General features: G+C 38.3%; 1 protein-coding gene across 3 annotated transcripts in view; it reads right to left on the bottom strand.

Moving 5' to 3' along the window:
- The window catches only part of ASAP1 (ArfGAP with SH3 domain, ankyrin repeat and PH domain 1), a 146,416-nt gene that overhangs the window by 19,831 nt on the left and 112,624 nt on the right, over positions 1 to 13,961 (bottom strand). For all 3 annotated transcript variants that reach the window (XM_057429851.1, XM_057429852.1, XM_057429853.1), the window contains 4 exons: positions 12,744 to 12,859; positions 10,408 to 10,475; positions 6,787 to 6,894; positions 5,228 to 5,456 (listed from right to left, as the gene is read on the bottom strand). In XM_057429851.1, the coding sequence (XP_057285834.1) occupies positions 5,228 to 5,456; positions 6,787 to 6,894; positions 10,408 to 10,475; positions 12,744 to 12,859 (521 nt within the window). The remainder of the gene's footprint in view (positions 1 to 5,227; positions 5,457 to 6,786; positions 6,895 to 10,407; positions 10,476 to 12,743; positions 12,860 to 13,961) is intronic.

Raw genomic sequence — 13,961 nt, 5'->3', positions numbered from 1 at the left:
AGCCCCAGTTCCTACGTGACCACTCTCAGGTACTTTCATGGTTTCTAACACATCAATAACCTTTGTGGTTTTGCTGCTGCATGGATCACCATCAACTGCCTCGAACTATGCGCTCCTGCTGGGTCTCAGCTTGGCTGGTCCAGCAAACCACCACACTAAAGCTCTCTATTGCCTATCATGTCAGCACTAGAGCTGCTCACCTCAGTGATACACATAAATCTATGCATAAACAAAACCTTAAAACAATTCTTACATGATATTTTTAATTACACACGCTTAACTAGGCATTTTTAAGCAACAACCAGAGCAGTTACTTTTCTAGACCAAAGATATTTTGTGATTCTAACCAGGCAGCAAGTAAGCCAACCACTGAATTTCTTCTGCACAGCCATCTTAATGATGATTTCCCACACAGTTGTGAAGTTCATATTTCATGAGAACACTTTCTTCACACAAGGAAAAAAAGTACAACAAACAGGAAAACCACCTAGACTTTCTTAGTTGTGCTCCCACTGGGCTCTCTTCAGTTAGCTGGGAACTGTCACTTTCAGTGCAAACTGTTGTCATCGTTTATCAGTTTTTCATATTGCAAGGATCACACTTTCATGTGTAGATAGATCAAATAATCTCAAATTTATTGTACTAAGGTAAGTAACAGGAAAAGTTCCACCATTAATAGTGCATTGCCCTTCAGCTGTTGTGCAGTTAGTACAGTATCTATTAATTTGTGTAGCTGTGAGACCATGCAAAGCTGTTGCCATCCACTCAAGAAATGGTGCGCTTAGGGTGTAAAACCTCACATTTGTATTTTTTTTTTTACCACTTAATGACAGATATGGAAGAACCATTATTCCAGTTAATGGTATAACAGGAACTGCAAAGGAAAGTAAGTGTATATTAAAAGTAGAATCTTCATTGACAAGTGTTGTTATTCTTAAAGTTCTTATGAGTGATGTTTTTGCAGATATTACTAAAAGCCTTCCTCAGTTTGTCTTACTTCGCATCACATTTTCAGGACTGAAAAGAAGATCATAAAGACAAAATTACCATGATCACTCTGAAAAAGAAAGCTAAGAATAGACATCAATTCAACAACAGCATTTGCAGTACATGCTATAATAAAAAGCTGAAAAATGTCCTGTTAAAAAACCCCAGACTTTATGTTAAAGAATGTTGCATTTCGGATTGATGCACTAGTACAAAACAGAAGAAACTGGACAACCTTAAAGGCTGAGGTAATGGAAATGAGATTAAATAGAGAAGTATTGTGGATAATGTTAAAACTCCATATTAAGGAAGCATTTGTTCTGTAAATCAAGGGCTCCAGTTGAAAATGGTACTAGAGACTGTGTAATGCCTGATATGCTATAATATGATGGAATAATAATAAAAAAATTAGGACAAAGGAAGTTCTGATGTAGTCCTTCCAGCACTAACAGCAAGGTTTTAATGCTGTCTCTGTACTTCCAGTCACTTGTATTTAAGAAAGCTGATTTAAACAGCAAAGGTACAGAGAAAGGCTAGTATGATGAAAGGGTGACTTGAATGACAGGAGAATGCAAATACTCTTCTCTCAGAAAAGGTGAAATATGGTTGGTTTATCTAACAAAACAGAAAAGGAGACCTGCATGACTGCTTTCCAAGTCGTGCCTTGACACAGACACAATGACAGAAAAAACACCAAAGCTAAATGACAATATTGGTACATGAACAAAGTAATATAATGGATCTGAGAAGATTGCTAATCCTGCGAGCAATGCAGTCACACAGCTTCTAGAAGTTACTAGTAAAGGCAAATAAGCAAATTTGGTTAGGAATTGAATCTGATCAAGTGAGAAGCAGATTATATGAATATGGTATCTGCAGTGGCAGTGGACTGGAAACACAAATGCCTTTGGGTTTACGTACCTAACATCAGAGCTGTGAAAAAGAGCCTAAAATATGCAAACATGTAAGTCACCAAGATTCACTTCATGGTATCAAACTGATCCTTGACCTCCATGTTCACCCCGTACACGAAAATAGGCAGAACCATTACAAATTAATTCACTTTCAGCTCAAATTAAGGAAACTTGTCTTAGACTGCCTAACTTCTACAAAACTAGTTAGCAACATTGCCTTCACTTTGGATTCACAACTAAGGTCATGCAAAGTTTCTTTTGCTGCTGTGCTGAGTCATGCAACCACACCAATATTGGTATTTTGGGTTTTTTAAAGCAGAAGACCTGCTAGATGTCTGGAGCCATAATGCAGGTGTAAGCTGGAAAGACTGATGATTTTTTAGAATGCTACAGACTAAAGATTGGGCTGATAATAAGCTGAACCTGAATAAGCTGAGAGGAACTACTGGAGAAGGCAAACAGTGGTTCACTTATGCAGCTACTGCACTCATTCTGTACTCTTCATTCTGTTTGGATTAAGTAAATCTGTAGCAGAGATAGCAAAAAGTAAGATGTATCCAAAAAAAAGAGTTTGTTTACTGTAAAGTATACCGACATTCCAGCATTTTAGGGACCTCTATATACACATTCTCCAACAACTTACCTTCTTTGCCCAATCAAAGTCCAGACTTGATGGCTCCCAGCCACTGTGGCATCTCAGTAAACACCATAGAACCTGGCTACTAAGGAACTTCACTGGTGCATGAAGCCAGCTTACAGAGGGCTAAAGTGAGGTGGTTTTGTTTAAACATACAATGTGTTTTGGAAAAGAGTTTTATCTGTATGCCTCAAAGGATAAAAACCATGAAACTTTAAATTCCTCTGCCTCATTCTAAAATAAGATCCCATCAGCTATCCCTCCCTACAGACTGTCTCCATGTTCTAGCAGGGTCCCATGGTATCTGCTGGGGCTTCATAGAAGAGAACGACAAAGATCAGATTATATTTGGGCACAGAAGAAAAGCTTAAACTGAATTAAAGATTCAATGCTCTTTTTACTCTTGATATTTAGGGAACTTAGAGCAAAATACATTATTGTGTTTTCATGTGATCTTAAATCAAATAGGTAGCTATTAAAATGAACAATAGAAAGGATTTGGTAAGTAAGCTTGCATGTTAGACTTTGATGTAAGGGTTATACCCTATTACTATTAATCTCAAAAGAGCAGATAATTCCCATAGGATTACTTTTTCCTACAGAAACAAAATTAAGTCAGACTGTTTCAAAATTAAGATGCATCACCAGTGTCTTATGGAAGTAGAGTATCTGCTTCTTTTACTTTAAAACTATCTATCTGTTTGGGAGCTGGAAGTGGGGGAGATAACCAGGTGTAGCAGAATTTATAATGAAGCATAAGTACATCTGCAATGATGTGTCTGGAGTGACTTTTCCACATTGATGAATTGTTCTAAGCACATCACCTTGTTCCCCTGTTCTTTTGAGTCTTAAATTACTCCTGTAACACGGGCATATATTTAATGGAAACTCCTAAAAGGGATTAAATACTTTACAATGTTACAGAATGAAAACCAACCAAAAACCCAGTATCACTCCGAGACTGTCAAATTTTGGCATATTTGAAGCAGAGAAGCCTAGTGACATTCAACCTTTCTCTCTTGCAGTGCAAATCTGGCATTTTCCACTCTGATGAAGCAGTTAATGTTACTTTAGAAGTCAACAGTTCTCTGTATTTTGTGATAATATCATGTTATTTTGTTGTAATATAAGGATTTCCTTTGTGTAATTCTTGACATGAAAGCACACAAGAACTTGGTGTTTCCTTTCTTTCCAAGTAGCTTTGGTCTTGTGTCGATTCACTCATCCAGGACTTTGCAGGAACACCTAGGAATATGCCTAATGTTTCTAAAACTTGAATGCATACTTAGCATGAAATAAGCATGTAAATATTCCCCTTCCTGGAGAAAAGGCAACGACAAAGAAATAAAGTTCATTATAATCCACTGAAAGCTGCAATATACTAAGCAGTGTACAGACAGATACAAGACGCAAACCTCATGACCTTCTTATCAAAATGGGATTTGTGATTAGTCTCCAAGCCTTGCAACTTTATGACAAAAAGAAGTTATCCTAGGTCAGACTGAATCACAGAATCACAGAATCCTAAGGGTTGGAAGGGACCTCAAAAGATCATCTAGTCCAACCCTCCTGCAAGAGCAGGGTAACCTAGAGTACATCACACAGGAACTTGTCCAGGCGGGCCTTGAATATCTCCAGTGTAGGAGACTCCACAACTGAAGCTTCCTCTAATAAGTCTGTTGTAAAAACACAGTTTGGCTGTTTCTAAATTAATTGTGTGCAAAAAAGGTAAAAAAATGAAGAGGGATTTTTTTTTCTTCTAAAACATTGATTTGTACAAATTAAAGTAATGTTTTTTTTTCATAAATACATCATCAAAACTTGAAGTTTAAGGTCAAAGAACCACCATCCACTTACTGCAAGAGTAAGCCTCATAGGCAAATAAGTTCTCTTCCTTTCCAAGGGCTACCCAGAGTGTCATTACTAAGAAAAAGCATCCCACTCATTTCAGCTAAATGTAGACTGCTTGAATTGTAGCACAAACCTTCCTTACAGATACTTCTACAAGAGCAAAATAGTTGTTTCACTCAGGGAAGAATGGATGATGTTTGCTTTAGATCTTCAGTGCCTAAGTGGCTTTTAAACAATTTGTCAATAAGCTTAGTATTTTCTCTGCCTTTCCTTATGCCTCTCTAGCAGCAAAGTGAAAGAGGAGATCCTTGATGCACTGAGAGGGAAGGAACTTCAGTACCAACCTGCTCAGTACTTCACAGGTCATTCTGGTATTTGTCTTTATCCACAGGGTCTGACTGCAAAGTGAGGGAGCCTTCTTGCACCTCCTCTAAAGTCTTCACCCCCTCTGCCAGACACTATACATCACATCCCTAGCACTACCCACCAGCACCTCTTCCAGATCACTTGCATTTTTGTTACTGTAAATACTATAAATGCTTAAAAACGCTTCTCCTAAATATGAACAAAAATTCTAGAGAAAATGAACCAGATTTTATTCAATAAAGAATTACTTTATTTTTTCACCTAGTCATGTACAGTTATGAGACCATTAAAAAAACAGGGGAGGGGCATTTTAAGTTCTGAACATGCATTGTATCGGTTTACTGCATCAATGTAACAGGAAAAAACTATGCTACATCTTGAAACTCTCTAACCCACCTGGCTAAAGGAAGGACAAATGTATAAAAATTACCACTTGCAAATCTAGACAGACTTACTTTGGAGATAGACTTACCTTTGCCAGCATTTCTAGGAGGAAGAGGAGGAGCATCGGCAGTTGGAGAGGTGGGTGAATCTGTGCTTGTAGAAGCGAAGATCTGATTGGTAAAAGCTCCATAGGAGAGTCTTTGCTTGTCTCTGGGAGTGCTAAATGCAGGATGAGTCAGTTTCTCTTGAGGAGAAATGCTTGAAGAGTGACAGAAACTTTGGGGTCTTGGAGATCTTTCTTTTTTTATGGGACTAGGCTGTGAACAGAAAAATGAATGCATTATACAGGTGTAACCAGTAAATATAGTTAGTGTTTGGGAGAAAAGTTAACAGAGCATATTCTAATGAACCGAACATAATTTCTTTCTTTAATGGACCAATAAGCCTATATTCCTCCTCTTAGTGATCCACTGATTCTCTCCTCTAAACGAAAAATATTGTAGCATCAACACATTACCACGTACACAAAGTTAGATTTATTCTTAAAGAAAATACACAATAATAATATAATAAATAATATACCAATAAAAGCCTAGTGAAGTTTTTAGAGTATAACTTTTCAGTTCATCAAATAGTTCTTTACCCACACCAGACAGTTATCTCAAAGATCAAGTATATTATCCCACTGGTGCATATTAAAAATAGCCTCTTTTGGCACAGCAGATTCATCTGTTGACTGACCTAGCAATATATTCCATGGTACATCTCTTTTAAACGTATCTAATTGCTCTTTGAAGAAATTTTACACAGCAATTTTTAACTGCTGCATGTTAATGGCTGTATATGGAGCAAGATCTGTTTTACTGCAGCTCTGGTTCAGGCTATTATCTCCCATACAGCATTTGTTATCCTCCTGAGGCTCCCTGCACAGATAATCATTTTGTTCTCTCCTGTCCTTGAGGACATGCAAATCATTTTTGTTTCTGAATGTTTCAGTCTCATGTGTCACAGAAAATGAAAAGTTGACCACATTTCCTCTCTACAGCACCCGGAGATACAGAGGTGTCTATAGAGATATAGAGAAATAGGAGAGGAGTATTCGCATTTATTACAGAAACAGAGCACAGAGTAATTAACTGACTTGCTAAAGTAGAGCACAGAGGCTAAGTTTTCACATATTCTAGCGTGGCAATTATCCTGTGCCCTCAAGTTTTGTCTTCCTGTTACTTCTTAACCAGAAATAAAGTGCACAGCACAGTTTCTGAAAAACAGAGCTCTTTATTCAACAACTCGGGTTTATTAATTTATGGAAAAAATAAATACGGAAGCTTTGGATTTCCTCCAGCTAAAAATTAACAATCTACAATTAGGGGATAAAATGGCAAAGTAATAAGTAATCTACATTTACTGATTTAGATGAAATTGTATGTCTTGTCAAAGCAAAACCTCTGAAGCTGAAATCCATAATGACTATGTTGACAAAATCAAATCAAAAAGCACTTTGGCAATATTTAATATGAGCCTCAAAACTAGCTTTTGCACCATCCAATAAAATCTGTGAGGAAAAAAAATGTTCAAGTGGGTCTGTATTTCCATTCATGTCCACAGAACAGAAATTGTCAGGTTTTGTGCAAATTCCCTGCTTACTTTATCATCTAAGTCATCATCACTTTCATCGATCTCTTCCTGCCGAAGATTCCATTCGTACTCTACATGGACGTGTGGGTTTAACTTTCCTGCCTTGGCTTGAGAAAGCTGAAAGAAAGAAAGGTTCTTGTTAAAATATTTGCTGTTCCTTCAGTGTCAGTGAAGTTTTGTATCAGCAAGTGATGAGCTGAAATATTCAGAAGTTGAAAACTCTTCCTGACATTAAAAAAAAAAACAAACCACAACTTCAGGGCAAATCACACATTAACATCCTTCATTTATTTGAGGTATAGAGAACCAGCCAAGAGGCAGAAGAGAAAACTTTCTCCAAATGGGTAGCAGTTGCCACGTTTGACAAGCGTTTGACTAGATGGCAAGAAGAGAAGGTACAGACACAAAAGCAGAAATGCACTTGGAGCCCTCCTTTCCAAGAAGGGAAGGCAGAACCTACTTACAGGTTCTGGTACATACAGAGATTATCCCTCCAAAGTCACAGTCCTTGTGTTGAATAGAAATAAAGGGTATTTACCCTTTAGTTAAATATATCCCTCCCTCACTGGATGAGGCCAATGTGTCTTAAGCACGAAATTCCTCTACTTTGCCATTTCAAATCATGTACTCAGATTCTTTAAAAGCCCACTACTTCACTGATCAGCAAACCCCGGAAAATTGCAGTTCATGGTTATTCTGAGAAGATAAATTTTCTTTATTAATACTTAGATTTCCCATTATCATTTCTATGAGTCTACGATATTTGATAAGTTGTCTATTTGGTACTGCTTGATTCAGGAGAGCCTTTAACCATCTTCCTGAAATAAAATTTGGATCAAATTATTTTCCACCCATTATATAAGTATTCATGAGTTCACTTGAGCCGAAATTGAATTACACAATCAAGACTCCAGCTATGCAAGAGAAATTTGCTTTGTACATCTACCGCACTGCAAACATCTAGCTATTTATTCTGTAGTTTTTTTATTGCCCATGGCAAACAGTATGATCACTCATATGATGTTTTTACTCTTTACCTTATCTCTTTGCCAATTTTGAGACAAAATGCAGGAATAATTTTTCTGTTAACAAATGGAAAAGGAAAAAAAAAAAGAGAGAAAATGCTCTATTACAGTTAATTGCAATAATCATAGAATGGTCTGGGTTGGAAAGGACCTTAAGATTATGAAGTTCCAACCCCCTGCCAAGGGCAGGGATGCCTCACACCAAACCATGTCACCCAGGCTTCTGTCCAACCTGGCCTTGAACACTGCCAGGGATGGAGCATTCACAACTTCTTTGGGCAACCTGTTCCGGTGCCTCACCACCCTTACAGTAAAGAACTTCCTTACATCCAATCTAAACTTCCCCCATTTAAGTTTTAACCCGTTACCACTTGTCTTACCGCTACAGTCCCCGATGAAGAGTCCCTCCCCAACATCCCTATAGGCCCCCTTCAGATACTGGAAGGCTGCTATGAGGTCTCCTTGCAGCCTTCTCTTCTCCAGGCTGAACAGCCTGAATTTCCTCAGCCTATGTTCAAATGGGTGATGCTTCAGCCCCCTTTATCATCCTCATGGCCTCCTCTGGACTTGCTCCAACAGCTCTATGTCCTTATAACCAGTGAGGTATTCCCAGAATTTTGATTATAATAATTGAAACTATTAGCTGCTAGATAAGCTCACTGATCACATCCACTTGTTTGTGTTTTTTTTTTTGTTTACAGCACAATCAGTTGGTCCACATTAACAGCTGATGTTATTCTATTAAATATATACTGTTAAGAAAAAAGCAATCCATACCAATTGTATGCTGTATGGCTGATCTGGTTTTCAGCTGACAGAAACACTGTCAACAGCAGAAACAGTCAGAACACTGGAAACACAGTGTACTTACTTACACAGCAGACATGGGAGTAATTGAGAAGGTGGTGAGAGTACCACCTCATCAACCATAGCAAAACATTGATTTGCATCCCCAGAAATATGGAAAATTATTGTGATTTCTGAAGGACAAGCTCTCTTGATTTTGCAACAATTAATTAATACATGACAAGAACGTTCAATTGTCAAATGAAAGGTATTAAAATTACTAGCTGCAGAGCAAAAGTAGATATCCTCCTTGGTTCATCCAAATGAAGCAAAACTGTTCTGAGAAACAGAATTAAGCAGCAAATGGCAGCTGTTTTGTAAATTCTTCTGGTTCTGTGTTGAATATGAAATCACTTAGACTGCTTAGACTTCTTAATCCCTTGGCAGTACTTAAACTCACTTGCCTACTAAATGCATGCTGGTGAGAGGCACTTTAGAGGGCTTGAACAAACAAGCTCCTTAGTCTGATGTAGAAACCATATTCTTGGCTAACTGCTTCATAAGAGTACCTGAGAAAATCCTTTAACACCTTTAGTTCCTGAATGCCAATAGGTTTCTTGAGTGGCATCTGTTAGCATTCCTTAAATATTCTCAAAATTCCAGAATGCTTTTGCTCTGATCATGTTCAGTAGAGAGACAAAGTCCAACAGAAGCTGGTGTTCTACATTTTCTGATACCCTAACTTCCAGACATTACACTTTTGCCTCTTTCTCTACCACCTGTGAGGTGGTTTTAATTTCAAGTTATTTCAATTCTGCTTGTAAGATGACTTTCATCATCTCTGAACTATCTGCCCTGTTAAAGTCATCTGGGAAAAGCCAAAGCAGGAAAAGTCAAAGAAAGGTCCAGACCAAAAGGATCTAAAGGACCTCAAAGGTCTTAACAGATTTGAATTTCTATCAGAAGTACAGAGCAACCTCTGAAACAGCTTTAAGAAGAACTTTTAAGGTGATGAAGCCCAAATGTCCTAGAATTGGTATTAACTGGTATTCAAATACCTGTTTGGCAGGTACAAAAGCCCAAACAAAGCCCTGACCAAAGCCTGCAAAAGCTTCTTCTCACAGACAAGATCCCAGGAGAGCTCCCATGTGCATAGCTCTTTATCCACACACATGGTGCTGGTTGGTGGGTGCAGGGGCAGGAAGTTGGGTCCTGAACCCATGGGTGTACAAGACCACATCTGACAACAGCTCAGATCCGAACAGGGCAGCAATGGAGCCCCTTGGGGCAGCCATTTGGAGTTGCTCCTCCTCAGAGCAGCGCTGGCTGCAGTCAGGGACTCTCCTTTAGGTCAGGATGTTGTCCAAGGGAACTCCTCAAGGTAGAGCCCTCCCTTTTAGGTGAGTGATTGCACTTTTTGGATCACTTGCCATAAAGTTTAAGAGTCATCAGTGTAGTGGCGAATCCATGTGAAATCCCAAATCCGTAGTTAATGTTGGTGGAGCTTTAATTGAGTTTGAACCATAAATCTAGTTTAGCCTCAATTTATTGGTTCTGTGACAGCTAGACTCTCAAGCATTTAGGGTCTGGTTAAAATATCTAACTACTTCCAACACAAGTAAGATCTTTAACTCTTACAAAGAAAACAACTCTTGCATTTTGAAGTTAGAAAATGCTCACCTATGGTAGGACCTTCAGCCTAGCATACAGCCAGCTCACAGCGATAAAGTCTGAGATACAGTGGAAACACCATCTTCAGTAGACCACATCTTTAAACATACAAACATCCCCCATCCTTCTTCCCCACCCCGGTTCTTACCAGTTCCTCACACTGGACAGCTTTCACTCTTTTTGCCGTGTCCAGAGCAGTCTCTCCAGCTTGGTTGACTACAAAATTAACAATAAAACAGGAGAGTGGTTCTTTGAGATGATTAAAGACTCAATTCTATAAGTTTCAGTATTTTTAGCAGAGTAACTTCTAAAAGTGATCAAAAACATCTATTTACTCTATAGCAGCTGCAACTCTTTAAGATTCCACTCTAAGTGCTCATGCATTTCATGTATCATCAGGTTCTTTCTGATCAGCAGCATCTGCTGGGACACTTCCCAAATCCCTCCTAACCATCCTAGCAGAGAATATAAAGAAATTTAGTCATTCTCCACTCAACTCCTTTGCCAGTAAAACTCTTACATGAATAATCAGGAAAAGCAAAGCTTTAACAGCTTAAAAAAGAAAACTATTTTAAGATTTTAAAACCAGTAAATGTTGATCCAAGCACCTTTTACTTTGATTAGTATGTAGTGGTTTGAAGCCTGAATTTGAAGACAGAAATCCTATTCTAAGATGACATTTGGACAAGAATAATTTTAAAACTCCCTAGCAATTTCTTGTTTTTAAAAGCCGTAAAATGGTTTCCCTTTTTAAATAAGGCCTGATCAGATAGAAGGTGTCATTTGAGCACTCTAAAGGTCCTCTGGCACAACACCTAATGGGATCCTTCCTAGATGATCAGTAGCAAGTCTCAAGAAAAGATCAAACCCCACATCCCAACCAGATGTGGACAAACCTTAGGTAAAATTTAGCCTTACAGTAAGCAGTGAATGCCGTGGACCTGGAAAAGAGTATGCTCCACATCACATCAGGATTGTAAAGAGCTTCTGTGACTGGGAACTGAAAACAGTCAAACTGAGGGCTCATAAGGAAATATGTCTATCTGTAATATTACACACAGAATGCCAGTCATGAATTCTAGAAAACACAAAGCCTATGTAGAAAATACAAGGGCTAACAGAAAGGCCTATGAATTTGAAAGAATTAAGATCCCTAGAAAGAGGGCTCCTTATAGAAAGATCCAGGATGGTTCAGGAGTTTTAATATGGAAAGGAATGAAAACACAGTATTTAACTGAAGTGAGCACACAGAGAACTTAAAGAGACCAGCCAATTCCAAATTTCAATCTTTAAGTATAAACCTGATGGTTCAAGTCCTAGTGAAGATACATAGTTCCTAAGTGAGAGCATAAAAACAAAACAAAATCCCCAACAAGAAACAGAACCCAAAAGGGTACAAACACCCTTCTGGCATCTACCTAAGAGAGAGTTCAATGGAAGGACCAATAGGCATGCTTAAGCTTGTGCAGACAGCTTTTCCATTTTCTTAATGAGGGATATATCTGTTAAAACAGATTACAACAAATTCTTTGACTTGTGGTAATATTAGAACGTATTCTAAGGATGTATAAGAAGGCCAAGGAACCAGTGACTTCTGCCACCAAGCTATGAACTTAAATTTACGCCACAGCGTTTTAGAGGGCAGAGGAGGAAAATTATGGCAATGAGTGAAAAGGTAAAAAAAAAAAAAAAAAAAGTTTATCCTCTTCAGTTTGCACCAACTGTTCATAAAGCTGTCCTCCTATACCAAGAACTGACAAAATGCAAATGTTTCCTAGACATGCTGATGAAACTTAGCTCCTGAGCCTGGATTCATGGAGTATCTTCTTAACTCAAAATATGGCAGGGAAAGGAGAGCATCTATTAAACAAGAGATTATCCTAAGTGTAAGCAAACAGTTTACAGAGATTTTATTTTTAATTAGCTTCTGCTAAGCCATGATGAAAAATGGACTGGTTTAGGTACGGCAAGTGTTATACCTATTACACACACGTGGATTGCAAACAGAGGGAGAAATGCAGCTGAAATAGCTAATCCCTTCCCTAATCACCTACAGCGGTGGCTGGGGCACTCTGGGTGAAGACACAGTGCCAAATGACATGAATATTAAAAGAAGAATTAACTGTTGTGTACAGAAAGCCCACCTATGTCTGAAGTGCAATTAACGTGAGCAGCCATTTGAAGCATTATAACAGGCAAGTAGTAGATGACTTTTACGATATAAACAATAAACCTAAATTCCAGGCTGTTTATGATGCATCAGAAAAGTATGTATCAGGAAAGCTAGGCTTTACCATTAGTATTTTATATGAGAAAATGTTTGCCACGATTATCTCCTAAGAATTTAAGTTCTATTTCTTAACTGAACACTTCCTTTAGGCTTGTTGATGGTAAAGTTGCCAAATTCCTAACACAGAAGTGGCTAAAATAATAGGAAGAAATGTTAGTAAATCTTTTTTTCCTAGCTTTAAATAATGAACTTACCTACATCAATAGTTGGCTTCCCCCTCAAAAGCAATTTCAAACACTCAGGCTTATTATACATACTGCAGTAGTGTAGAACTGTATTGCCCAGCGCTGTTTGCTTATCCAGGTTTCCACTAAACACAAAAGAAGAAATAATCAAGAGACATCTAGTGTGCAGTGCTGTTTGTCTCAGAGCAAGCATCCCTAGCAGCAATAAATGCATTAATACTTTATGGGACAAATACGGAGTAGAAAGAGAGAGAAATACTTTTCAAGTTAAACATTGCTTTCAAGGACTAGTAAGAATAGTTCCAAACATACTGGAAATTCCTGAGCTGTGGCTGACAAGGACTGAGCATCTACAGGTGTTCATTGAAAAAACAAACAGCAAACCGGAAACTCAGAGATTCAAACCTAATCCTCTGTAAGGTCATGGCAGTTGGTTTTCGCCCTCCACTTTACTGACATTTCTTTTTCAAACATGCTAAATTAGCCCAATTAAAAATATGTAAAAAATCATTCTAATACAGTTAGAGCACGCTAGTAAGTCCCACACTTCAAGTTCAAGGAACTACAAAGAGGGTGGCTGTGAGGATGCATAAGAGTGTCATAAGAAGGAATGGAAGGATACAAACTGGGAGAGACAAGCTGTGCAAAGGGGTTCACAGGGCTTTTTAAAACTGTTCTTTCTTTCCATTTTCAATTTCTGAAACAAGGTTTCTTGAAAAAAGTCATGACATACTGAGATCAATTTAATACATTTATAAAAATGAAAAGCTCAGAAAATGACAGCTTTACTTCCACTCAGTATTACCCACACTGAACAGTAAGTGCAGAGCCCATATGGATGTAAAGATGCTCTTAAATTTGAGATTGAGACAAAACTACAGACAGCTGACAAAAACACATAAAGGATGATAGTTATAGAATCATAGAATCACAGAATGGTTAGGGCTGGAAAGGACCTTAAGATCATCCAGTTCCAACCCCGCTGCCATGGGCGGGGACACCTCACACCAGACCATGTCACCCAAGACCCCGTCCAACCGAGCCCTGAACATTGCCAGAGATGGAGCATTTACCACTTACTTCCTTGGGCAACCCATTCCAGTGCCTCACCACACTCACAGTAAAGAACTTCTTCCTTATATCTAACCTGAACTTCCCCTGTTGAAGCTTAAACCTACCACCCCCTGTCCTATCACTACAGTCCCTGATGTTATGAAGCTTCATAGT

This window comes from Pezoporus wallicus, unplaced genomic scaffold, assembly GCF_028554395.1.
Source record: "Pezoporus wallicus isolate ANWC-B61680 ecotype Strahan unplaced genomic scaffold, APGP_CSIRO_Pwel_v1 contig_7545, whole genome shotgun sequence".
Classification (NCBI taxonomy): Eukaryota; Metazoa; Chordata; class Aves; order Psittaciformes; family Psittacidae; genus Pezoporus; species Pezoporus wallicus.
This window is presented reverse-complemented; position numbering and strand designations above follow the sequence as displayed.